Source organism: Anguilla rostrata, chromosome 16, assembly GCF_018555375.3.
Source record: "Anguilla rostrata isolate EN2019 chromosome 16, ASM1855537v3, whole genome shotgun sequence".
NCBI lineage: Eukaryota > Metazoa > Chordata > Actinopteri > Anguilliformes > Anguillidae > Anguilla > Anguilla rostrata.
Window position 1 is genome coordinate 17,540,877 of NC_057948.1, and position 27,348 is coordinate 17,568,224.

A 27,348-nucleotide genomic window follows, 5' to 3' on the forward strand; every position below is an offset into this window, starting at 1 on the left:
GTCGCGCGCTAAGGCAGGTCGCCGCGCCTGCCGCTCTTGTCCGCGCAGCCGTGGGAGCCGGCCACGACGGCGGCGCTGATGATGTCGCGGTATTCCTTCGTCTTTTATTATAAAAAGCCTTTGGTGTTCTGAACACCCCCAGCGTCTCGGCGCCTTCCACGGCAAAGCCTTTCATGTGCAGCGCTTCACGGAAGCACAGAGTTCAAGGCAAACAACTCTCGTCAGAAATGGTTCATCATTCACCGATAAGATATGTGTGCTGGCATTGTTCTGGAGACCATAAAAACACACTCCTGCCTTCCTTTTATTACCTTTCATTTTTATTACCTGTCTAAGAATAGACACTCATTTCATTCACCTGTAACCAGTTTATGTCAAAGTTTGTCTTCAGTGTATTGACAGCTGCAGGAGTCAAAAAAAGGCATATCTCTAGGATATAGTGGATTTGTTTTTGGTTTTCTGCCAGTGATTGTTATTCATAAATTATTGTCACGGATATTAAAATGCAGTGGTCGTTGATGCTCTTTGAGTCTGAGACTTCTCATTTTGTACACCTGCACAGCACCTGTGAGCATACAATCACAGTGAGCTTTCAAATGTTCCACTTCCATAAGAAATGAAAATAACTGGACACCATGGCTCTATAGAGCTCTCTACTGGACAGTGTGAGTACTGCAGCATCTCCTGTTGGGTGACTGGGGGCATCTCTCTGTCTGTGTAACACAGGGTGATCTAGGGGGTGAGAGGGTGCTGCAGAAGAAATGGACGACTTTCCTGAAAGCGCAGCTCCTGTGCTCGCTCCCGGACGACGGCTTCCCCTTCAACATCATCCAGGACGTGTTTGTGCTGACGCCCAGCCAGGAGGACTGGAAGAGCACCGTGTTCTACGGAGTCTTCACTTCTCAGTGGTGAGGGAACGGATTGGAGAACAGATCTGTGTGTGTGTGTGTGTGTGTGCTGTGTGCCTTGTGCTTTTGTCAGGTATAAGTGCTGAGGTGTGTAATATTTCATGTTCTGTCTCAGGTGTAAGTGCTCAGTTGTGTAATGTTTCCGGTACTTTCTCAGGTATAAGTGCTCAGGTGTGTAATGTTTTCAGTGCTTTCTCAGGTATAAGTGCTCAGGTGTGTATTGTTTCCGGTGCTGTCTCAGGTATAAGTGCTCAGGTGTGTATTGTTTCCGGTGCTTTCTCAGGTATAGAGGAGCACACGGCAGCTCGGCAGTGTGTGCCTTCACCATGGAGCAGGTGGAGCGGGCGTTCAGCGGCCGCTACCGCGAGGTCAACCGCGAAACGCAGCAGTGGTACACCTACAACCACCCCGTCCCCGAACCGCGGCCCGGAGCGGTGAGCCCCGCCCTCCCTCTCGCTCTCTGCATCCCACAATGCACCTCTCCCCCATGGCGTGTGAGCCCGCCGCTGATCCCGTCTCCTGATGGCCCAGGGAGGCAGATAGGGGTCTGGCCTGGCACAGCTGGGCGCTGTCTCCCCCGAGTCCCGATGGTTATCAGAGAGCTCTGCGCTCATTCCCCACACAGCTCATTTATCTCCATCAGTTAAAGGCCCAAACATTTCCCCGCTCTCTGGCGTGTATCGCCCATCATTATTATTCATTTGCTTCACCAGGGCTACTTTTATAGAGTGCATTGCATTTCATTTGTACTGCTGAATATGCTTTGAATAACTCAGATTTGCTGTGCTGCGCTAGGGTAGTGAGAGCTGTGCCTCAGTATGACTTGAACCAGCAACCCCACGGGTGCATGCGTAGTTCCATGTCCGCCGTGCCACCCCGCCTGTCTGAAATGCGTGCCGTCGTGTGTCTGTGCCGCAGTGCATCACCAACGCCGCCAGGGACATGGACATCCACTCGTCTCTGCACATGCCCGATAAGGTGCTGAACTTCGTGAAGGACCACTTCCTGATGGACAGCGTCATCCGCAGCCGGCCGCTGCTGCTCAAGCGCAGCGTGCGCTACACGCAGATCGCCGTGCACCGCGTGCAGGCCCTGGGCAGGGCCTACGACGTGCTGTTCGTCGGCACGGGTGAGTGCCCGCCTCCTGCTCCTCCCACCATACAAACCCCCGCCTCCTAAATGTGTGAAGCACAAACTGTGATCAGGCCGAGTTCAACTGTGCTGCGACATGCCTTAATCTCTCTCTCTCTCTCTCTCTCTCTCTCTCTCTCACTCCCTCTCTCTCTGGCTTTCTGTATTCCACTCCCTTTCTCTCTGTCTGTGTGTTTTATGTATTTATCTTTCTATCTTTCTCTTATCTATCCATATCTCTCTCTGCCGCTCTCTCTCTCTCAGATGACGGGAAGCTGCACAAGGCCATCAACACCAAGGTGAAGATGCACATAGTGGAGGAGATCACCCTGTTCTCCCGGCCCCAGCCCGTGCAGCACATCGAGCTGGACGCCGAGAAGGTGCGTCGCCTGAGCCGCGCTGCAGGGGGGGGAGGCGGGGTAATGAATTGGTCGGGGCGGCCCCGTTCCCCACTTCAGGGGTTCCGTTAACCCTAGCAGCTTGCGTGGGCTGCACGCTAATCCTCTTCTGTGGAGGTAATAGCATCTCCACTCCCCCTCAGGAGCACTTATAGCAGACAGAGCATAAACACCACAGAGCACTTCACCTCGCCAGAGTTCATTCTGGTGCTTTTCTGCTGTTCGTCATGCCCATGTATCCACGGAGAAGAGCGGGTTATGAGCAGGCTGTGCTTGTAAAAGATGCCGAGTTTCACCTCAGCGTTTGGTGTTTGTGCCGATAGCGAAGCTTGGCTGCGTCAGTCTGTGGGTTAGGGTTCCACATGGGTTCCTTGTGGGCTCCATGCAGGTTCTCTGCAGGTTCCTGACAGGTTCTCCCCTTCCCTCAGGGCCTGCTCTACGTGTCCTCCTACTCCGGCCTGGTGGAGGTGCCGGTGGCCAACTGCAGCAACTACGGCAGCTGCGGGGAGTGTGTCCTCTCCAGGGACCCGTACTGCGCCTGGACCGGGCGCCTGTGCCAGGACATCAGGGAGGCCCCGCCCGGGAGGTGCGTCTCCTCATTTAAACCCCCTTGCCTGCCTCGAGACGTCCCGCATCAGCGCCAAATCCGTTTGGCAGCGTCACACGCGCCTCTCACACGTGCGCCGTAACAAAACAAAACCTGTTTGATTTGCCATGTTTTCGCCCGTGCGGTCGAACCGCTGCAGCGTGACGCTGACTGGGAGGAATCGGAGAAACAAACAGGTTCGAACAGGCGCGTTTACCTTGGCCGGATCTTCCCCAGCCCAGATGGTGTTTTGCTGTCTTGGCATTCCGATTGGCTGATAAAATAAACTCACGTTCAGTTCACAGTCGTTCTTTTCCATGAGAGTTCTTAAGAGCGTTAAATTAGGTTAATGAGGTCATCAGCAACGGCATAAAAGGAGAATCAACACTTTGAGTCAGTAACAGTGCTAACAGAAATGGCAGAATCAACTGCACTGTTCAGCTGCCTTGCCTGTTGATTGGTTGGGATTATGAATATGTATGCTCTAGTGTCCGGCAGTCTGTCTGATTGGACAGTAAAGCAAATATACATGAGCATCCTGTAGTTTGATTGGAAAGGATAATGAATATCCATGAGACAGAGAGAGGGCTGACTTGATTAATCAGGGTGGCGAACGCGTAGAAGGCATAATTCTGAGGACGGACGTGATTGGTCAGGATGGTGAACGTGTATCCAATGGTCTGACCCGTGCTGTGCTGCTGTTCCAGCCGCTGGCAGCAGGACGTGGAGGAGGCAGACACGGTGGCCATCTGCAATAAGACGGCGCTCGTCCCTCTCCTGAGGTCCATGCCCACACGTAAGTATATGTGCAGTACATACAGACCGCACACAAATACATATGCAGTATGCACACCCTCTGCTGAATTACAACATCCTGTGCAGTACCTACTGGTGGCTGCAGTGAGCGTCCAGCCTTCACTCTGTAGTGTACTGAGATTGTGAAAAGCATTATAAAAATGAAATAATAATAATAATGTCCAGGGTCCAGGGTGTATTCCTGCCTCTCGCCCAATGCATCCTGGGATAGGCTCCAGCACCCACCACGACCCTGCCCAGGATAAGTGAATATGATAATAAATGGATGGATGGATGATAATAATAATAATAATAATAATGCGGTTCACAGTTTTTTATGCTTGCTTGAATGGAAGACATTCAGTACAGTTGAGAGATACAGGAAGATCTTTCTGTATTAGAGTCATCCCCTTCCATTGACAGTGTTGCTCTCTCGGTACAGGCTGGACTCCCTGCAAGGTTATCACCGTACCCGCCAACTCCTTCAGTGTGCTGCGGTGCGAGCTGCGCTCCAACCTGGCGGAGAGGAAGTGGGAGTACAGCGAGAGCGCCGGCCGCTTCCTGTACGCCAGCCCCGAGGGGGGCCTGGTGGTGGTGGCGCAGGCCGAGCGGGAGGAGTCCTACGAGTGCTGGTCCGTGGAGAAGGACTTTCGGCAGCTCCTGGCCAACTACTGCGTGAGGGCGGAGCCTCGCTCGGAGACCACCACCCTGACGGGGCGCTCGCGGACGCCGTGGCTCCACCACGAGGACTCCATCGCGTTGCCCGGGGAGACGCGCTCGCTGCAGGTCAACACCAAGACCTACTGGAACGAGCTGATTGTGGTGTGCGCCCTGCTGGGCTTCTCGCTGGTGGTCTTCTCCCTGTTCGTGGTCTACCGGAACCGGGACCGCATGAAGTCCATGCTGAAGGAGAGCGAGTGCCCCAACATGCAGCAGAAGAAGCCGCGGCTGGCGGGGAAGCCGGTGGAGAGCCTGCCGCTCAACGGCAACACGGTGCCGCCCTCCGCCTCCGACCACAAGGGCTACCAGACGCTCAACGATAACTACATCAGCAGCAGCCCCACCCACGAGTCCTCACCCGACCTCAGCAAGAGCTTCTCCGAGTCCGAGAAGCGGCCGCTCAACCTGAAGGAGAGCCGCGTGGAGATCTCGCCCACCTGCCCCCGGCCGCGGGTCCGCCTGGGCTCCGAGATCAAGGACTCCATCGTGTGAGGTGGGCGTAGCCAGGCGGGGCGGGGCGGGGGGGCGGGCGTAAGAAGGGTGACCGCTGGGAAATGGAGGCCACTGAATTCAGACAAACGGACCCTGAAACCTCCGGGCTACATTGCGAGGGGTACCTTTCATTTTGCTTGCGCTTCATTTCCATTCCACGTCACCGCAGGAGCACTTCCTGTTTCACATCCAAAGCCACGCCCCTTTTTCTGAGCATGCTCGATGGCACGGCAGGGGAGGGACGAGGGTGATTCGTTGTTATGGTGTTGAGGGGTCACACTTCTTTGGTTCCCGTTGTGGGTGTGGCCTGCACCAAAAAAAAAAAAAAACGACGACTCATCCTCTCCAGTGTCGCCGTCCCCCATTTCAGAGTCACGGTCTCCCCATCATTCCACCTTCACCTCCTGCGTCCGCATTACCCGAGAAGAGCGTAAACGGAGGCAGGTTGTGAAGAGAGGCGGGACAAACGCACGACCAGTGGACGACCGGCAGCGGTAAGCTGATCCGATAAGCCAACCAAGCGGCATTACGCCAGGAGGTGAAGGTGATGCGTCTAGTTTGCTGGAACTGCAGCCAGCGAAAAGAAGCTGCCAGTTATTGTGCTGCGCCTTTAGTACAAAGGCGGATAGCGGGAGCCAAACATTATAGCCAGAGAGCAAAGCGAATGAAAACGAGGCTGGAGAGAGTCCCCGCGAGGGAAAAAAAGAAAAGGACTTCGCAGAAGAGAAAGATGGAAAAGATGCGGCCAGCGTTTGAACACGCCCGCGCGGTCTAGTACCAAACTGCATCTTGGGTGTTACCCGTAGAGCGCGTACGTACACGCGCATTATGCAAAACCCAGCCCCCGAACATCGCGCTCATCGCGGCTAGCCTGGTAAACGGGGGCCTGAGAGTGTGCACACAGCTGTTCAGTATTAAACCCCAGAGGCATTAAACGCACCTGACGCGCGCAACTAACTGACCTTCCGCCGTTCCGGTGGGAACGCTCGGACCAGTAGAGTAGTGTCTCCTCGGATGTTGCTTTGGCCTTGCTACTGTACATGGGAGTATTTGTAGAATCGGGAAGCGTGAGCGGGAGAGGACGTTGAGCGCTTTCCCAAACCGGGAGGACTTGAGTGTGGTCCCCGCAAGCTCACCACGACATGACAGACTCAGCCAACAGCAGGGTCCCCGTTCTCCTACATTCCTAAAAAAAAAAAAACAAAAAAAAAACACCGCCACTAATGCACCCTGTGCCAGAAACTAGCAACCACTTGGATTTAGTCTCTTTATTTAAAAGTCCATTTGCTTTTATTTTTTATCTTTTTTTTCAGTTTTTCGTTGTGACATTCCTTGTCATGATAATTATTTCTCTAAAATGAGCCCTCTTTCTGTTTTCTCTGGGTTTGACTGGACTGTTTTTGTTTTGGCGTTAATTTAAAGATGGTTTTGTCCATGTAGCCACTCTGAGAATGTGAAATCTCTCTCCATGGCTCACACCTCTGGGGCAGTGGCAGGGGTACAGCACTACCTTAGACCGAACGGCACCAACGCGACCGGCGTCCCGCCGCTGCGCTAACCGTTACCTTCCAGGTTGGACCAGCCCACAGGACGTTTTGGAACCTCGAAAGGGAAGTGGATTTTGGGCACACGTTGAAATTAATGACAAAAAAAATGAGAATGGATCCGGTCGTCACAATATTTTGAAATAAAATAGTTTGGATAGTCAGACGTCACCTATTTAACACACTGCCATTTCAACCATTTTAAAACGCGACATTACTTTTCTAAACCGAACCATGTTAAGTTATACTGAGACTTCCTAACCAGCCAATCTCATTTTCCAAAGATGGATGTTATTAAATCTTACAGTGGCAAAATTATAAACTACACGTTAATGCTATTTAAAACTTGCAACCCATGTGTTGTGGAATGTATTGGTAAATTGATTAAGAGTATTCCAAAAATGAATCTGTAATTAAAATATTTTTTGTCATATTTAATTCTGTTTCGGTGTATCGAAATTTGTACATGGGAGTACATTTCACAAGTTTTGACAAAGTACCTTCAAAAAAGGCAGACTGCGTGCAAACAGTCACAGTGGATATGTGTATATATATGTGTGTTTGTATTGTATTTGAGGGAAGCTTTTTTCAGATGTGTCTTTGTATAAATAGAACTAGATGCTACACAGTGCTGCTTTAATTTTGTTGTTTTTTGCACAGGATACTGTACAAGCCTTAGTTTAAAGTGGGGCTAATTGTCGTCAACTCTGTAGCAAGTTATGGAAGTTATGTTTTCTGAGATGCCTTCAAGCTTAATATTGTGAAACAGTGCTGTGCTGCTGGGGCAATCGGACCACTCCTGGCCTTGTGATATCATCAGTCAATCACCTTTGTGCCACAGAGCAGTGACCTCATGCACATCCCAAATGTGGCCAGCTAGCATTCAGTGCATAACCGGGCATGCTCAATATCACCATTCAGGCCAGCTCCATAGAGCATTATGACTCCATTTTAAACATGACATGCAGATTATGATTGTTGAAAAATTGGTTTGTCTTCAGTCATTGTCCTTAGTAATACATAAATTGAAAAACAGTGTCAATACAATAACACACTGATAACAGTAATAACAGTAAACCATGCTATCTGGTGACCTTTCCAGCGATGTACTACTCACTCTTGCCTGCGCAGCTCAATATGGGATACACAAAATTCAAAGTCATGCCAAAAAAGGATAATTGTTTTGACATTTCAATTGTGACAACAATGCTTGCTGTTTTGTTTTTTTTTTTTAATAGAAATGTAATGCAGTAAGCCAAAATATGAGTACATGTATGTATATGATGGTTATAACTGCAACTGAACAGGCAGCTTTCTGGACTTCATTGGGGAATGTAGCTGTGATTTACAAGAAATCACGATGACAGGAGAGTGAACAGCTATGCACAGGTGACAGCCTCTCGCTGTCTTCTGATGACAACAGGGAGTAGAATCAAAATATCCAAAATGGCCGTATATTATTTTGACTGTGTCATAGCTGTGGCTAATCTTTTATCACAGTGGCTCCCAATCCTCTTCTCTGGGACCCCAAACTGGATCCAGATTTTTGATGTGTTCCATTTCAAGCGCACCTGATACTGTACAACTAATCAAGGGCTTGATTAGTTACATCAGGTATGCTTAAGGTGGAACACATCAAATACCTGGATCTGGCTGGGGGCACTCGAGGAGAGGATTGGGAGCCACTGTTTTATCATATTTGGGAGTGTTTCATGGGATAAACTACCTTACAGTCAGCAGGGGAGGACGCAAACATGTACAGTAAGTGTTCTGCTGGCTGACCTCAGTACAGTGGTTCTGAAATGAGACTGTGTGTTGGAACAGAGATCTGGGGGTTACCAGGAACTTGGGACCGCTTGCGTACGCACTCCATTTTGAATAGCCCACCTCATTCACCCAGGCTCATTCGCCCAGGCTCGGCTGTTAAATCCTTAATCGTCTTGTAAGCTTGTGAGAAGGTGTTTTGTAAATGGACCTGTCGTTGTACAAATCTTTTGTGAACTGTATTTTATTTTGTATGATATATGGCTATTGTTACTGTTGTTTTTTTTATTATTATTATTATTATTATTATTATACTGTAAATACAAAAAGCACTTTATTTTATTTTTTAAATAAAATAAATAAAAGAATACGTGTTTTGACGCATATTTGTTTTGGACCCTTTTTTCTGGCGGAAGCGCCGATGTTTGGCTTGCACTCGCCGAGCTCAGCTTTTCAGACGCGTTTTCAAGGCGGAGAATTCGCGGCCTCATGAATATTCATTGGACCGCTGCCACGCAAACCTGTGGTGTTTGCATAGCCGAAAGAAGGAGATTACAGCCCTTTTATTGTTCATATGCGGCTGGAGGCCCTTCTGAAGGCTGGGAGGGAGCAGCGGAGATTTGATTATCAAATGAGCTGCTGGCCTGGAAAGGGAGAGCATATAAAGTGCTAGAAACGTATGAAAGTCCGATTAAAACAAAATCTGGAGCTTTAAAAAGGAGGTCTCCTGGAAACCACGTAGCGTATGGAAAAACTCATGTTCGTGGGTCCTGCAGAATGGCCCCATGAATTATTAGCAGGCATAAGTGTCCTGCCATTTGGCCTTAAAGATTACCATCTTACCATATTAATAAATGCCTGTTTTATTAATGGGAGTTAAAGTCATGGTATAAGTTCCTTACCTGTTATATGATATTTGGTTTTCTTTTAAGCTAACCATATGAACCTCAGTGATGGGAGAGACATGTTAAATCACTGTAAATACATGAGTGTGCGTTGAGCCGATCGCTGGCCTATGCACTCTATGCAGTCATTTAGGGCCACAACCACCCCCTTGCCACACAAGTCAAGTGGTGGGTGTGATTTATGCTGGAACACTTGGAGCCACAACAACATTCTTGTTTAGGGCCACCAAAACATTAGGGCTGGCTCTCAGACTGCAATTTTGGGCCTGGATGACATTTGGATTATGTGAACTTTTCATGACACCAGTATGGCACTCTGGGTAAGCGAGCATTTAGGCACCATTAGCAGCTATGAGAACAGTTGAGTGGCTCAGGCATGGCCTTCTGCTCAGAGATGTCCATCAGAGTCAAAACATGCGGCACATCTGTAACAATTTCTACTAGTAAATGAGAGAGAAGAGGAGAGATCTGAAGATGCTGATGTATTTTAGCTGCTCTGGCACCATTTTTTAAATAAACTTGCACAAGCAGTGCAGCCTTCATTATCAGGCGTTCCTAATTGTGTTACGACAGGCCTTTCCTGACTCACCGTTCCTTTATTTCTAATGAATTTCATCCTACCCCATTTACTACCTACACAAGCAGCTTGTCTCATGTCAGCTCCAGATTAATGAGCAGGAACAAAGGCAATTTCATATTCCCCATAAACACATCACCACACACTGAAAATGCTTTTCTTGCTGGGTTCAGGCTCAACTCAGTTAAAGTCAGGTCATGTTTCCTCTCTTGTTGTGCATCTTGTGACAGGACACTGCCTCTTCGCTAAAAATAAAATAAACTCAATTAAATGCCAAACTAATTTTTATTTTTTGGTTTGCAGTTATGGCAGAAAGGGGGAAAGTAATTACAGATTAGAGACATAGGGCTCCTTTTAAAATTCAGAGCAAACCCTGTTCCAATACTGAGTCAGCTGAGATGGGACTGTAATGGAAAGATCCATCAAAACCGTTCTTAAATATTTGAATGATTACATAATCAGTGTACAATATGGACCAACATATAGACATATAGACCAGCCTTTAATTTAAAGTGTGACTTTACTCTTTGTGGACACATAAGTGTGACAAATTGGTGAATGAACAGGTACATTTTCAATTTTCTCAAGTGTTGCCAGGTACAGTAGTCCTGATGCCAGATCCTGTCTCTTGACCAGGGATCTCAAACCCTGATCCCTCAGGGCTGCAGTCTGCTGCTTTTCAGTGTGTTTCAGCTCTGTGTATTTTAATTCACTGATTGGCTAAGTGGTCCACACACCTTATTTTCACTGTAAAAATTGGCTGATGATAGAAAAGAAAGAAACAACAACAACAACAAAAAAAAAACAGCAGATACAAGGTCCCTTCGGGGCTGGAGTTAGAGACAATGCTAGTTGGCAGACGATTGTGTTTTTTTTTCCTCAATCACAATATTCCTAAACTATCTCCAAATCCAAAACAAATTGGAATCACAAATAGTTTCACCCTTACATGCTCTTAAAATGTGGCATTCACAGCTGAAACTTCTGGACCTTGAAAGCACGTGGAGTTCTGTAAATGCCTCATGTATAGGGGGATGTATGGCATGTATGGCCACCCTGGCAGCCAAATGGATTTCCAAAGGTGCGTTTTCTCTGCTTCTTTCTAGTCTCCCTGATCACATCTGTCATTCTGACTGTATTTGTCATTTAAACCTACACCCTGAGCCGACCAGAGGAGGATGAGTTCTCCCCATGAGTCTGGTTCCTTCCAAGGTTCTTCCTTATCTGTTATCTGTTACCAGTGAGTTTTTCCTTGCCACTGTTGCCTTGGCCTTGCTCCTGTGGGGGGTTTATGCCAGGGTTGTCTGTGAAGCCTATTGTGACAATTGTTTGTGAAATGCGTAATATAAATACATTTTAATTAATTGATTGATTGATTGATCCTCACTAAGGTTCCTGCATAAAAAGACACCTGGTCTCCAGAGCTTTGAACAGAACGTCCTGTGAGGAGCTGCAGTCCCTCAGATGCTCTGAGATGCAATGGGGTGAGCTGGCAGTCAATTCAGTAGGTCTGAGCTGATACCTCCTTTGATCTCCTAATTTCATGGACTAAATAAATCCACCTTACTTACAGCCAGCTCGATGTAGCCAACCTGAATGCCTATGATTACAGTTTCGGACTTTAACATCATGGAGAAAGGCAGTTCTTGCATTTGTGGCCAAAAACATGTAGTTTCTGATGTGTTCCAGAAATGTAACACTGGCAATTTTCAACTGTCCAACAAAGTTTGAGAAATTCACTGCCACCAAGTGGCTAAAATGGATAAATCGCTTAGGCTTGAGGAGCACTAACATTGCTTTTGTTTAATTCCATTAGCATTTGCTTTTGGCTTTTTGCAAGCTTTTACAACATAAACGTCAATCAGCTTTAGAAAACTGCTGAATAAATGCCAAATTCCTCAGAATATCAAAAGAAGTTCTATTTCATTTTATTCAGAAGCAGAGCGACCAACTGTCCATTGTCGGGTAATGCAGGGCGGTACAGGCGATAACAGATTTCAAGCGTGGCACACAAACCACAGAACAGAAATAAATAGAGAAAAATGTCCGTGGTTGTGATGTTTCATGTTGTGAAGCAGACAGGATGATAACGTGCGCTTGCGTCAAACAATTGCTTATCTCTCGTTTTTCATTTTGATGGAAAAGTATTTGGTTCCCTCCTCCTAAATATATGGGCCCATTGCCTTATGTATATTTCATTCTTTTATTTAAGATTTAAAAAATGCATAGGCATTCATTCGCTATTCATTCAGTATTTCATGCTTTGGTGACTGTGTATGATTCTGTAGGATGTCAACGGCAGATTGGGATTGAAGCCTTGTGATTACACGATTGAAAATAGTATATCTATATTATATATAAATGTTAAATGTAATTGTTAAATGTAAATGTTAAATATAATGTAAATATGAGTAGCCTACAATCGGTGTGGAAGACTACCTGTGCGTCTGATAAACGGCTGGCTACTTAACCAGCGCAAGGCCATAAAACTGAATGGATGTCACCTTAACCATAACCTATCCCATTTTATTTTGTTTGGATGAGCAACAGTTGTATTTTGCTGCCATCTACTGCAAAGGTGAACGGTGTATTGAAAACATTTAATTTTAGGCAGAGCTCGTTCTTACAGTGTCGACGTCATACTGCATTGGGAGAGTCGCTTGTTGGGGTTATCTGCTTGTGGGGTGTATCAATCAGTCAATCAAATTTTATTTGTATAGCGTATTTTACAGCAGTTATCACAATATGCTTTACAGACAACCCTGACCTAAACCCCCACAGGAGCAAGCCTAAGGCAACAGTGGCAAGGAAAAACTCCCTGTGGCAGATGGGAAGAAACCTCAGAAGAACCAGGCTCAAGGGGGAAACCCATCCTCCTCTGGTCGGCTCAGGGTGCCGACTGGTGAGCAACATGTCAGTCAGTTTAATAGGGTTTATGATGTGGCTCAGATGTATGTGTTTTGTGGCTGTTGGAATGGTTTTGCGTTCAATATTCTCATCAGTTATAGATATGTATATTAATTTTATAAATTAACATTTAAAATGTCACACATATGCTGGGTTTGAAATGCCTGAGAAGTAGGGTGGAGTTCGATGTCGCTCGAACCCAAATGGGCAGTTTCTGTTTCTGATAAGCTCTGTGGACCACACCTAAAAGGGAAATAGACTAGCAGAGCCTACCGAGGATTTTTTTTCCTCACCACATCCGGGTTATATTGTACCTTCCCAAATCCCACCCAACATTCCTCCGGCCTAGAGAGATGTGTGAAGTGCCTTGATTGAGTTACCAACGCAACAAGGAACCAAAGCCGGGGGTAGTATTTTCCCTGTCTCTAGAGTCCTGTCTCTATGGAAACCTGCGACAGGTGTCTGAGAGACGTGGCCAGAACATTGCGGGCTTTCAGATTGCCCCAATGCCCACCGCTTTAAATTTGCTTTCATGTTATTTCACACCATGCTTTATGTTTTGGGCTACCTTGTACAAATTCAGCACTTCTGAACATAACATGTGGCTGTGAGTGAGATAGCCGTGGGCTATACAAAAAACGGTGCATGGTAGGCTGGTGTTTTTTATAATGGATGAAAAACCCGGTTGCACAATATTAGCTAAGGGTTCATTTTCATCTCCCTATCTTTAATGTGACGGGTGAAAAATAAATGCACGGACACACCTTAGCTTATGTCAAGGTGGTGAGTGTATATTCGTACCAGTGCTCAGTCATTACACTCATTTCTGGGAAAGTGTGTAACCTACTCCGATTCAAGGTACATTCAGTGGAGACAGTAGCACTAGCAGCCGAATTTTACGTCTTCTTCTCTTCTTTTTTAAATGGCTAGGCTACTTGTACGCGATACTTGATTCTGTTACGGCAATTAATGTTTTTAATATTCGAGTTACTTAGACTGTTGAATGAAGATGTGTGACGTCAGGAGACCGCAAGTAGCACTTGTCGTAGCCTACATTGGGATAAAAAGTTACAAAGCTAGCTAATTAGGCTATATGTTGTATTTTGTCGCTCTTTGGCTAGGCGCATTTTCTAAACTTCTGAAACTTCGATGACGTTACATGGGACCGCTTATTCCGTTGAATTCTCAGTAAATTGGCATGGATAGACCCGATCTTCAAAGACTGTTTTCAGCGTGCGACGTAAATAAATCGGGTAAAATTGAGTATGAAGATTTTACCGTAGTTTGTCGAGAGCTAAACGTCCCCAATACCGAGGTCAAGACTTTGTTCAATAAGTTTGACATAGAAAGAGTTGGATATGTCGACTTCGGCGATTTTTTGGCCCGGTTCAACGAGGTTTCTGAAACGCTGGACTTTACTGCACTTGGAGAAGTGCAACATGGAAGAAGCGCTTGGGACGAATTTGAGGACACAATGGAAGGCGATACGAGTTATTTGGGAGGGTAAGTTCAATTCAGTTCAGTTCAATTTTATTTATGTTGCGCTTACAGAGACACTGTCACAAAGACAATGTCTTACAGTGGAAATACATTGCCTATACATTGGGCTAGCTACTTCCTAAATTCGGCCCTGGTGACTAGATCAATTTAGGTTGATAAAAACACACATGCGTTTAAGTTCTACTGTATTTTCCTCCTAAACTTATTTTAACACATTGCTGGTCTAGCTGATCATTTTTTAACTTTTCATTGTCCAGATGGTTTAGTTTCTGTGACCAATTGTCCACTCTTTCAGGACTTAACTTAGAACCCGTCTGATTTCAGCCACTAGTCTATGAAGTTAATTGATCAATTAAAAATGAACGTTGATGTTAACCGATTTCTACAGGAATCATTTATCATAGAGCACATTGCGACATGTGAGTTGATCTGATGGATAAATCTCTTTGGGTGTGAATATGGGATATTTATTCATCATAGCCATTTCTGACATGGCATTAGCTAATATGGCCAACTGGCATTAAATGTGGCTAATTAAATAAATTACTAGCTTGTTACAATTCGCAGGCGTGCACAACAAGGGCCGTTTCGTGATTTTGTGTCAACGTTTCAGGATTTTGTGCCGACTTCTGCTCTTAATTGTTTAATTTGGTCATATCTTGGTCTGACATTTGTAGAAGCACCAGCCGCAGATCGCAAGTGTATTCTAAATATTTTACTGTGCTTAAGCACAGGTGTGAAGCAGTATAATTTATAGAGTTGTCAGAAAACTAAAACGAAGGTAATGGATTGGAACACCCCTGCAATAACGGTTGGAATGAAAACCAGAATGTTTGACCCACTGTTTGAGAATCACTCAGTTAGGTGGATAAATATCTTGTCTTTTGGAGGTAACTAGATACAAATGCCATAGTATCATCTTATGTTAATGCATAGCCTATTTTAAAACAGGTATGTTGTCTTATATTGGAAAGTACAACTAGAATAGGCTATAGTTATGTAGCTAACCTTAGCCAGGTTGGCTACTTGGAATCCATACAATTTAAAGAATATTTGATAATACACTGTTCAGCGTATCTAGGCTCAGGTGTTCTCCCAAGCAAGCTCAGACTGTATTGTATTGTATCATACTGTACTGATGCTATTATATAAAACTATTATAAAAAACATGCTAACACTTACCAACTAGTTTAGTTAACTAGGCTCTCAGTAAGCATAGCCATAAGGAAAACTGTATGGAAGATAGCAGTCATACATATGTGTTTGTGTTTTACAATTCCAGTAATTAATCTTGCTAAATATATAAATTTTGCCCTTTTTACACTTTAATTGGCCGAAGTGGCTTTTTTTTGTTTGTTTGTTGATTCTGATTGCATAACCACAAATCCCCAACTAACACTATCCCAACAGTGTAAGTCTACCAGATTTACTCCTTCCATATAAAAGAGTTGGCTATACAGTTTAAATAAATAATGACACTAAAAATATTGAAAGACAGTTTTTGTCTTTCTAATTATGCAATCATTCCTTCCATTTTGGAGCTATTAGGAGGTGGTGTCTTACATAAGATGGCTTATGTCACACATATTTATTACGTGGTGGTGGTTGATGGTACTCTGGTCACCGTGACAACATATGGACTTCACAGATTTTTGTCTTCTCCCCAGTGCCAGGGAGCAACTGGCCGAGCTCTACCAGCAAATCCACTCGACGTCTGACATTGCCCTCCTGCGTCAGTGTGAGACTGTGATAAAGACGCTGGTGAAGGACTGCAAGGACCAGGTCTCTGAGAGCCAGCAGCTGGAGACCAGCCTGAGAAGGTGAGAACGCCAGCCGGCCTCAGACCCGGCATGTAAACGTACTGGCCAGGAGCAGTGGACGAGTGGGGTGGAAGTTGATGACTAAGGCCTGCCTGTGAATTTCACTTGGCAGGTACACGGTATCGTGAAGTCATTGTGCCACCTTGTGAATGAATAGGCCTACCACAGAGTACAGTGCACTATGATTCTTGTCTGTGGTTAATTTGAATAGTTTGCAAACATGTCAAGTAGGCTATATATTTTTATGTGCAGTGCTGAGGTTTTTTCAAGTCAACTACATACCTTGGCTCCCTGCTATTGGTCGCACAGGCAAGGGGAACCCATTTGGAGAACATCACCACAAAGTCAGTGTTCCTGCTTCAGTGATGACATTGTCTGAATGAGGAACTAGGAAGTTTTAAAATGGACAGGGTCATTTGGCCTGTTTACCCTCATTCATATTGACAATCCTTCAAGGTGGACTCTAGGTGAATGTATGTATTTGATAATATCTCAGATTTCTTTAAGGTCTCTCAGGTGGAAATGTTACGATTTGGTGTAATTGTGAGGCGTGTAAATGTTATTTGTTATGTGAATATTAGCAGTTAGCGCAATATCATTCTGTTGGCATTGCATTGACTGTATATCCCAGGACCTTGTCTCTGGAGGCTGGCTCAAGTGTGGTCACCTGACGTTGACAGGGCGGATTAGCACAGGAGAGGAAAAGAGTCACTGATATCAGGGCAGAAGCAGAGAACTGAGAGAGAGAGTATGTGAATCATGTGCCAGCACAGGTGGAGCGCAGGGAAAAAACACACACGGTCTGGTCTTCAGCTGCGGCATTGCTTTTGGTGAGGTCTGCATGTGAAAGACCTGACATTGCGTGTGTGTGTGTGTGTGTGTGTGTGTGCGCGCGCGCGCGTACACTTGCGTGTGGACAGGGTGGAGGAGATGACTTCTCGTCAGCTGACGGAGCTGGAGGAGGACCTGCAGGAGCAGCTGCTTCAGATGGAGAAGAGGGTGAAAGCGGAGGTAAGAGGTGGGGAGGGTGCAGTGTGGAGTTTGGGTGCCCAAGAAAACAGGTTAGTAATACATACTAACCTGTTAATAATAATGTATTACAGTTACACTAATGCATTAAAAAAACAATTTAGAAGCCCTTTTGAAAGTTTGAAAGTCCTCACTTGAGATAGCGAATGGAGTCTAAGGCTGTGATTTTAAATACCTTAAGCAATGTTATGAGACAGCAGGTGGGGTGTTTGCTTTAAATGAGCGCCAAGTAGATTTTTTCACAGAAAGAATGCAATAAAATAAGCAAATGAAAAGGGCTGTTTTTAATAGGCCTGTTTTAGTAGGGAGAAAAAAGGTTTTCCCAGGCACTCCCTGCAATGCTATGTGCTGGTAGCATAAGGAACTGTTGTTCCCTACACCCCGCGCTGCAGGCTAGTTTATGCACGGCTGCGTGTGGTTCAGCTGCATTATGGCAGTGCGGGAAGACACTGTGGGGACAGGCCCACGTCAGCGCTGTGTAAATGATACTTGGGTACCCCCCCAACACCCCCCCCCCCCCCAACAGGAGCAGCAGAGGATGGAAGCGGCCATGAGTGAGATGCAAACCAGGCACGAGGGGGAGGTGGCAGACCTGCGGGCCACTGTGCAGAGACTCATGAAGGTGGGAGGGAGGGAGGGAGGAAGGGCACAATGGGGCTCTTTCAGGCTGACTGTTAAGCGGGGTGGGGAACAGAGGATTGGGGGGGCAGGGGGCAGGGGGCAGGGGGCAGGAGTGGAGTGTAGGTGGGTGTTTGGTTTCTGTGCTGGTCAGAGGCAGCAGCTTTCCTTTAAGAAGCACTGTGATCACAAGCAATGGGAAGGTTTGTGTGGAACACTCGTTTTCCAGGTATAACTAAAGTGGGTGTGCAGTGGACTGCTGCCTGGTACTGGTACTGAGTCCAGTTCTACTTTGGTCTGTCAGGTTTTTATCATGTGCCATTTATTATGTCCTACATTATAGTATGGGCATTTAGCAGACGCTCTTATCCAGAGCGACTTACACAACTTTTTACATAGCATTTACATTCCATCCAGTTATATAGCTGGATATACATACTGAAACACATATATCGAACCTGAGACCTGCAAGACCAGTTCCTTACATTATACTACACTGCCGCCCCATGTCCTGAATGCATTTCAATAGATTTGGTGATACTGATTGTGTCATCTTTGTTAAAGGTTAGATGAGGGCTTGTGACTATAGGCACTGAGCTGGGTTAGAGAGCACAGGCTGTGAGGCTAAAAAAGCCTGAGATCAGGTCAACGGGGAAATGATCAACACATTTAAACATATTACACATCCACTGTTAGATAACCCTTCTTATGGGTAAAGGCTATAAAATCTAAATGCTGTGTGATGTTTCTCCTCTTAAGCGCCCTTCAGACCCAAGATGCTTTAACTACGACAGTTTCTCACTCCAGGGAGATTTCAGTTCTGTGATTTCTGTTATCCTTGTATGAACTGCGTCTAGTGCCCTCCTGGTAGTTCCACAGTGCAGTGTGTCATTACTGTGTGTTTCAGCACCAGGAGGAATCACAGTTTGGCAGTCCCAGAGTGGACGTCCGGCAGCTGAGGAAGCAGATCCGCGAGACAGGGCAGGTACTGGATCGAAACATACTTACCCGCGAGCTCACAGACAGCTACACGGACACTGACAGGCGAGCAAGCAAGTGCTCCACTAGTGTCCACTAACCTAGTCTCACACATGAGCCCATATGCATGCATGCACACAGGCAATAGACACACGCAGTGTCTCTCACGGTCCGGGTCTCAGTCGCACCGACAGACCCGCCGCCACCCCCTGCTGGTAGACGCCGCTCACCTCCGCGCTCCTCTCCCCAGGAGAACGAGGCGCTGCGGAGCTCCCTCCTCGGCGCGCAGACCAGCGTCTCCATCCTGCAGGCGGAGCTGGACCAGCTGAAGAACGAGTACGCAGACGAGCGCCTGCAGCACGAGAGGTGAGGGTCCGCGCGCAGCCTGAGGCTGCGCAGGAAGGGCCTGAGACAGAGAACCCAGGAAGGGCCTGAGGCTCCACAGGAAGGGCCTGAGACAAATAACCCAGGAAGGGCCTGAGGCTCCACAGAAAGGGCCTGAGACAGAGAACCCAGGAAGGGCCTGAGGCTCCACAGGAAGGGCCTGAGACAGAGAACCCAGGAAGGGCCTGAGGCTCCACAGAGAGAGTCTGAGGCTCCACAGGAAGGGCCTGAGACAGAGAACCCAGGAAGGGCCTGAGGCTCCACAGGAAGGGCCTGAGACAAATAACCCAGGAAGGGCCTGAGGCTCCACAGGAAGGGCCTGAGACAGAGAACCCAGGAAGGGCCTGAGGCTCCACAGAGAGAGTCTGAGGCTCCACAGGAAGAACCTGAGACAGAGAACCCAGGAAGAGTCTGAAACAGAACTCTACAGCAGGTTTTTACCTGTTTCTTTCCTGTTCTAGGGAGAACAGCGACTTGAAAAAGATGCTTGCGGAATGCCAGTCCTACTCCAGCCACATCGGAATCCTCCAGTGAGTCAACAACACGTTAAGTTAACAGGATGTTCCCTTAGAACAGGGCTGCCCATCCCTGTTCCTGTAGATCTACCATCCTGCAGGTTCTCACTCCAACTTTAACAAAGCACACATCATTCATTGAGTAGCTAATTAGAAGAATCAGGTGTGCCAATGTAGGGTTGAAGTGCAAACGTACAGGAGAGTAGATGTCTAGGAATAGGGTTGGGGTATAAAATGCAAGTATAACGGGAGACATTCTTTGTGCACTAAATGACAATACCTGTTATTTCTTCCCATTTTGTCCCAAGAAATAAGGCTCTTCAGTCCGGTATCAGTGAGCGGTAACACTTTAAAATAAGGTCACATGGTTTGGCATTAACAAGTGTAGTTAACTACTAACTACTGAACAGTTCATCTATACAGCTTTGTTGATGTATTTGTACATCATTGATTCATGTTAAAAACTACAATAGTTAATGCCAGTTTATGTGACCATATTGTAAGGTGTTACCCAGTCAGATCTGTGTAACTACCTGCCTGCCCATCTCCTGCCTTTCAGGGAAGTGAACAGGAAGCTGTACGACAGCAACGACGGGCTGCGGTCAGCGCTGGCCATGAACGCGGCCACCGCCAAGAGGAGGGTACGTTGCCAGGGGCGACCTCTGGGAAGGTGACCCGCCGCCGTCCGTTTCTCCCGTTCTGGGATGTTCAGCTTCTGACGGCCTGCCCCTCTCTCTCCAGCTCTCGCCCAAAGATGAGACCCCAACCAGGAAGCTCCGGTCCGTTCCGCAGAGCACCCGCAACTGCAGGTGAGGACCTCTCAGAGGTGAACTTACGCCATCGTTGGCCATCTGACTTCAGCATATTTATCTGAAGACTGTGGAACTTTGCCTTTATGCTACATTATATCAGGGGTGTCCAGTCATATCTGAAAAGGGCCAGTGTGGGTGCAGGCTTTTGTTATAGCCCAGCACTAAGATGCCTGATTCTACTTATCAAGGTCTTGATTGAAGACCATGATTGGTTAATTAGCTGAATCAGGTGCCATAGTGCTAGTCTAAAACAAAAACCTGCACACTGGCCCATTTCAGATAAAATTGGGGATCCCTTGCATTGTGCTTAGAACATGTCTTTATCCAGAGAGAAAATGTATACAGCTTGCATTTATACATTCTGTGACAGAAATAAATATTTTACTGTAGAAATTCAGATTGAGTAGCTTGCTCAAGGGTACAACAGTAGGTCCCCAGCAGGGATTCAGACCTGCAAGCCTGAGAAATTAGCAGAGTTTCCTGACCGTAATGCGGCACTGCCCCGCTCTCTGAAGTATTGCCAGCGAGGACGAGGCCATGTCTGTCGACTCGACTGGCGGCCAGTACTCCCACGTCACCAGCTGGGCAGAGCGGTACCTGGACGGCAAACCGTCGCCGAGGCTGGGCATGGCGGACGGCTCGAGCAGCGAGTACGACAGCGACAACACCCAGGACTCCGTGGAGACGGTGCACCGCAGCTGCTCCTACACGCCCTCCGACATCGAGGTCAGGCCGGCGTCGGTTCACTGTCGGTTTTCTGTCGGTTCGATCCTGGTTTGCGATGTCTATCATTTTGACAGCGCGATCCCCCTTTGTCCCTGTGCCAGATGTCCGATCTGAAGGCGGAGGACTCGGTTTCCATGGCGCCCAGCAAGACCAGCTCCGTGGCTTCTTCCATTCGCAGGCGACTCTCAGCCTTCACGTCTAAGGTAGGGAAGCCTGTCTGTGACCACACCCGTAGCTTCACCTGTAAGGTAGAGAAGCCTGTCTGTGACAGGTTCAGCTGTAAGGTAGGGAAGCCTGTTTGTGACCACGCCCACAGCTTCACCTGTAAGGTAGGGAAGCCCATCTGTGACCACGCCCACAGCTTCACCTGTAAGGTAGGGAAGCCTGTCTGTGATCACACCCACAGCTTCACCTGTAAGTTAGAGAATTCTACCCAAGATCACACCCACACAAATAATTGACCAAACAAAAATGAACGGCCTTTCTTATGCTTATTATTTGGCAGAACTCACGTTCGTTTTTCAAACATTTTGGAAGTTGAGGTGGGACAATTTCAGAAACTGTAGCTCAGGTGATGTAGTGACACTACAGCACCAAACGGCAGTCAGAGTTATGACTCTTTCAGGTCTGACATGAATATGTGTTCTTTTGCGCCTACAGCATGTGGATGTAGACACTCCAATCTCTGAAGAGCCCTCCCCCATGTACAGGCTTGTCCTGGCGGGAGACGCGGGTTCGGGGAAGTCCAGTTTCCTGCTCAGGCTGAGCTCAAACGAGTTCAAGGGAGACATGCAGTCGACGCTGGGTAAGGGAAAGATACCGCCGCCAGGTGTTAATGCTACCAAATAAACGGCATGTTTCAGGAGCTTTCCCAAAGCAAGATACCACTTATTTTAAACTGAACTGCACTGAGAAATTTCTCCTGTGTGGTTTAGGTGTGGATTTCCAAATCAAAAGGATGCTGGTGGATGGAGAAAAGACTCATCTGCAGATCTGGGACACTGCTGGACAAGAGAGGTACTTTCAGCAAGAGTCATTCTCAGGGACTCCACATTACAGACTGCTGTTAACAGACAGACTAGCTTGTGTAATAAGAGCCTGTCAGATTGAAATTGGCTCTGTCGCTCCAGCAATGGAAAGTCCTCTCTCTGTGTTTGTTCTCCTGTCGGAAGGTTCCGGAGCCTTGCCAGGTCCTACTTCCGCAGAGCGCATGGAGTTATACTGCTGTACGACGTCACTTCGGAGACAAGCTTCCTCAGCGTGCGAGAGTGGATGAACCACATTCAGGTATACATATAGTTTGTTAATGGTCTCAAGACTATATTGTGTATATTTCCAGATAGTATATTTTACATTTCATAAATAAATGGCGCATTCAGATAGACTTTCAGATAAACCTGGCTTTCAAAACAACTCCGAGTTTACATATCCTTAGTCATCGTGGAGTTGCCCTTCCGTTGTTTGTTTACAGTGTGAGAACACAGCTCTGGGTGTCGAATGAGGTGACATCACAGATAATTACCACATTTTCTATCACGTGAAGGAGAAGCACCAGTTCAGTCAAAAGCTCACCCCTGTTCTTCCCAGGACTCCACGGACGAGCGCCTCCCCACCTGCCTGATCGGGAACAAGGCGGACCTGCGGGCGGCGCTGCCGGAGGGGGGCTGCGTGAGCGCCGCTGACGGGGAGAAGCTAGCCAAGGTGGGACTTCCTTTGTCCTCTGTGTAAACAGGAAGTAGTACTCGTATGCGGGGAAACGGGTGACTAATGGTCTACGACACGCTCTTTCCGCCACAGACGTATAACGCCCTGTTCTGTGAGACCAGCGCCAAAGAGGGAACCAACGTGGTCGAAGCAGTGCTCCATCTTGCACGGTGAACCCCCTTTGCTGATCGCAGAACCTAGTGAAGACCATCGTTAATATTCTGCAGGTGAACAGAGTTGATGTTTTGAGTTCTGTCATCGTGTTTTATTCACGTGTTCTTTCTCTCACCCCACAAAGGGAAGTGAAGAAGCACGCAAAGCTGAGACGGATGTCGGATCCGCGAACAAGGCTGAGTTTGACCAACGAGAAGAAGAAAGCGCTCAGTAGCTGCTGTGGAGTGTAGCCTGAGTGCGTCTGCCAGCTGGAGGAGCCGGTAACCCTTCAGACTGTATTCCAGCAGTTTCCACACGATGCTAAAGGTGTACTTGTATTCCAGCAGTTTCCACACGGTGCGACCATGCTAAAGGTGTACTTGTATTCCAGCAGTTTCCACACGATGCTAAAGGTGTACTTTTATTACAGTGGTTTTCACACGGTGCACTTCCTTTCTGGAAATCTGATTTCTAGGAGTTTTAAAATGTTTTGTATTTCTTTTAAGTACACCTGGAGCATGCTTTTGAATTAAGAGATTTCGTTAACTTGGCGGTTTCCTTACTGCCAGACTTTTTCCGAGGACAACACAAAAAGGTACGCTTATCTGTTTTTATTTTTTTGTTAAGAAAATGTCTGTAAAATCAAAAACACTGAAGCACTGGACTACAGTAAATACTGTAACTAAGATGCCACCAAATGTTTGAACACAAGAATCGGGCTCCACGGGGATAATGCAGAACTGTATTTATTAAATTTGTTGTTATAACTATATTGTGTACAGGTATGTTGTACAATTTAGTTTTGCATTGAAGATTCTTGTTGCGGCAAAACCAGTTGTACAAATGTCAATCATTTTTGTATTACTTTTAAAAAATACAGATCTCACTAATGCTTCGGAGTCCTTGTTTTAAAAATAGCTTTCCTGTTGGAGAATACCAGAGCAAGATGAAAAATGAGCCATGCTGAGGACACTAAGCAAATCGCTGGCATCCAAGAGCAGCAACACTTTTCAATAATTATGAATCAGGTCCGTCATCAGTCAAATCAGTGTGTGAAATAACTGAATCATCACAAAACAAGCTGTTTAACATTATTTACCTGTGTAGCATATCGCCTTTCTTTATATTGGTGACATTACTTCTCCTACAGCCAAGTATCGCAGTCAGTGCCTCACCAAAGGCTGTAGCAGTCGTTTTCCACTTGGGATTCAATACCATTTCCATAAGACCTCCTGAACTTGTTTAGAGAGCGGTTAACACGTGTTTTGTATTTTGTGGATCGTCCCCCTGTACATACACATCGAACCCTCAGAGTTAATTCAAAGGGTTTACTGCCGATTGTATTTCAAACTATAAGCTGTATATACAACCCAAATTCCTCCTAAAACCTCAAGATTAAATTGTAATAAATGTATTTGACTCTTTGTAAACATGCATTTTACTTTCTATTTTAGTCTAAGCCAGATTTGTATGGTCTAAAACATTCTTACTTGACTATGTTTGTCCCTTGTGAGCCCACTTCCCTGTTCCAGCCAGAGGAAGATGTAAACATGCATCCACTTCCTATACACCACAGTCACCCTTGGCTTGCTTTTGTTGGGGTTTAGGCCAGGGGACAACCACCACACCACAGAAGATCAAATAATAAACACAAACTATAAAGCTACGTTTTATTTAAATTATTTCAAGTCACGGGGGGAAAACAGTTTGATACAAAAATACAAGATGGTTATGTAGATCCAAGCTCGACAGCCATGCCTTTGCTCCCTTGATCTTTACACAGTAAGCATTGCTCAGAGGAGAGAAGCTATTTCCAGAGTAAGAGCTAGATCAGCACCTGAAGTACAATTCAAAACCTCAACTTACAAATACACCTTCCAAAGCTACATAACCCCTCCCCCCCTAACATAGGAAAGAGTACAGGCAGATAAATGATCTAAATTCTGGAGTCTAGGCCAAAAAAGAAAGATCCATCCTCCTAACATCAAGAATAATGTCGTTGAGTGATTTAAAAAAGAAAGAAAGAAAAAAAAAGAACCGTAATGTCCGTGCGCCATCTTCCCCAGGGTTATTTGGATTTAGGTTCTCCTTTCTCGTTGGCTTTTTTCTGCTTCTGTTGCATTATCTCTGCATCCCTGGAATACAACAGAAAAACTTGTGTGAATAAAAACCAGTTTCAGGCATTCACACGTTTACAAAAGTTAATGCAAAGGTCATATTTCAATAAAAGTAGGGCATTTATTTGTTACATAATACCAAGAAAGTAACCGTAATTGGACATATACATATACATAATACGAATTATATTATAAATTGGATCGTATTTTAACCTTTCGTAACAATTTGAAGAATGTTGAAATACATGTAGAAGTACAACGCAGCTTGTACTTTTTGTTTGATAATGTGCTCTAAGAATAAAGAGTGTGCACTGATGGTGATGTACAAGCAGACGTCATTTTCAAGGCCGTTACATAAATTTTTGTTGCGTCCAACCTACAGCCATTTCCCTTGTTCTTTTTTTTCTTGTGTTCTGTATCTGTTCGCTGCAAACAGTTTGTTTACCTCTGCTTTCGCGCAGCTGCGGATAGTCCATCTTCATTCCTTTTCCCCTTGGAACTGTCGGTCTGCTTTTTTGCGTTTTTCTGACGGGCCAGTTCGCGCTGGTTTCCCCCTGGGAAGAAAGTAAATAAGAAAACAACTAATAAATACATAACTTCGGGGCAATCACTTGAAGTACAAAGACATGCCTCATAGTTTGGTTTAAATATTGTTAAAATTATGCCAGTTTGGAGTCCAAATACTGTTGCCAAATCTGGTTTGTTTTTCCGCTATTTTAGGAATGTAGAATTCTTTCACAGCTAACTTGGTCTGCGCAACGTGGCACGGGGGCGCTCCAGAGCGAATTGCTACTGCAAGTAGCCTACTAGCTATGACATTTGAAACAATAATCATTCCCGTAATTTGCTTTTATAAAAACTGTAATGGAAGATAATTCTAACGTGTGTGTGTAGTTATATACGCATTAAAATGAAATAAAAGGCTAAACACATTGTTTGTCTGCGTCAGTCAAAGCCAGAACAGGCGTTACGGAAGGCCAATGCAACATAACGCGTCCTCAGAACAACACTCCCGATGTTTGACGGAAACATTAGCGTTATAAAACATGTTAAAAATTCACATTCACTATTGTACGTTTATGTGCTAGTGATACACATTACATCAATAGCCACATAACTGCAATCCGCATGTAGACAATTAGCGTTACACAAAAAAGACGACAATAAAAGTGTTCGCTGTTACCTGACCGTTGTTTAGCTATTCTGGCTAGCAAGCACTTGCGACCGGACGAAAATAAAGGTTTCTGGCAAATCGATCGGATATTTTTTTTAAAAATCATTTAATCCAGATTTCGGTTCTGAATACAGCCCTGAACATGCTACTTATGCATACCGGTTTGTACACGTTCTTAGGATGACCAAAACAATATAAAAATACTTCCAGGCCTAGTAGCTAACATTAGATAGCTAACGACAACCACTGACACTGAAAATGCAGCCGATAGATTGCTGATTAAGTATCCAATCGATAAGCACATGCAATATGTACAGTATAAACAACAGTTCACAAATATGTCGATACTCACTCGTCATTTTTAATTAGCTGATGCTCTCCGGAATCAAAGTCGGGCTCAGCCTAAGGGCTGTTCTTCGGTGCCACTCCACCCGTCTGGGCTGATATTTTTAATTCTCACGCAAAAAAAAAGAGAAAATCTTAACAACGCGAGACTTCCGCGAACGCTACCCCGACTGCGCAGCGCCAGCTGATCCACAGTCAGTTACTCAATGTTAGTTCTGACCTCAAACCGTTTTGTTGAATAAAGTTCCAGTCTCCTGCCTACAAGATTAGAGCCGTTTGCTGTTTACACACGCCTTGTTATTTGGCTCATATCCCATCTACGTTTCAGGAGGCAAAGGAGGTGGATTACGCACGTGGACTTTTGTTGAAGGAAGAGGAATCCGGTTGGTTGGCTTTTGCATAGCCTGGATATTCTTGAAATTATACTGTCAAGCATACGCTTTCAAAGTTCAATAGCTCCCAGACAATAGGGCGTAGGACCATCAAACCACTGCTAAAGTGTTCACAGACAGCAGCCCAGAGACGGAGAGCCTATGCTTCGGGCGTTACTACCCCGCGTGATTTTACACAAATATTTCCAACTTTGACTTGAAGCTTCCGTTTGGTAAAAAATGCAGCCGGCGAACGCTTTCAAAGTTCAATAACTCAATTTTACACTAATATTTCCAACTGTGACTTTAAGCTGCCATTCGGAAAGAAATGCAGCCGGCAAACGCTTTCAAAGTTCAATAGCTCCCAGACAATAG

The 27,348-nt window shown here is 46.0% G+C and overlaps 3 protein-coding genes across 3 annotated transcripts in view; 2 read left to right on the top strand and 1 right to left on the bottom strand.

Annotated features, from left to right (window-relative positions):
• sema4ba (sema domain, immunoglobulin domain (Ig), transmembrane domain (TM) and short cytoplasmic domain, (semaphorin) 4Ba) overlaps positions 1 to 7,804 on the top strand; it is a 54,871-nt gene extending 47,067 nt beyond the window's left edge. The window contains exons 8-14 of the mRNA XM_064313789.1: positions 727 to 908; positions 1,192 to 1,342; positions 1,827 to 2,037; positions 2,304 to 2,419; positions 2,866 to 3,023; positions 3,731 to 3,819; positions 4,261 to 7,804. Of these exons, the coding sequence (XP_064169859.1) occupies positions 727 to 908; positions 1,192 to 1,342; positions 1,827 to 2,037; positions 2,304 to 2,419; positions 2,866 to 3,023; positions 3,731 to 3,819; positions 4,261 to 5,030 (1,677 nt within the window). The 3' untranslated portion in view covers positions 5,031 to 7,804. The remainder of the gene's footprint in view (positions 1 to 726; positions 909 to 1,191; positions 1,343 to 1,826; positions 2,038 to 2,303; positions 2,420 to 2,865; positions 3,024 to 3,730; positions 3,820 to 4,260) is intronic.
• Positions 7,805 to 13,300: 5,496 nt separating this feature from the next.
• Positions 13,301 to 23,858, top strand: rasef2 (RAS and EF-hand domain containing 2). The gene is made up of 17 exons (XM_064312686.1): positions 13,301 to 14,230; positions 15,895 to 16,047; positions 16,968 to 17,058; positions 17,603 to 17,698; positions 18,602 to 18,679; positions 18,923 to 19,038; positions 19,518 to 19,586; positions 20,131 to 20,212; positions 20,313 to 20,380; positions 20,899 to 21,109; positions 21,211 to 21,312; positions 21,770 to 21,914; positions 22,045 to 22,126; positions 22,282 to 22,396; positions 22,697 to 22,810; positions 22,907 to 22,983; positions 23,112 to 23,858. Exons 1-17 carry the CDS (start codon positions 13,926 to 13,928, stop codon positions 23,215 to 23,217), a joined length of 2,010 nt encoding a protein of 669 aa, XP_064168756.1. The 5' UTR covers positions 13,301 to 13,925; the 3' UTR covers positions 23,218 to 23,858.
• Positions 23,859 to 24,622: 764 nt separating this feature from the next.
• serf2a (small EDRK-rich factor 2a) lies at positions 24,623 to 26,822 on the bottom strand. The gene is made up of 3 exons (XM_064312687.1): positions 26,610 to 26,822; positions 25,529 to 25,637; positions 24,623 to 25,101 (listed from the first exon to the last, which is right to left on the bottom strand). Exons 1-3 carry the CDS (start codon positions 26,614 to 26,616, stop codon positions 25,035 to 25,037), a joined length of 183 nt encoding a protein of 60 aa, XP_064168757.1. The 5' UTR covers positions 26,617 to 26,822; the 3' UTR covers positions 24,623 to 25,034.
• Between the last annotated feature and the right edge of the window lie 526 nt (positions 26,823 to 27,348).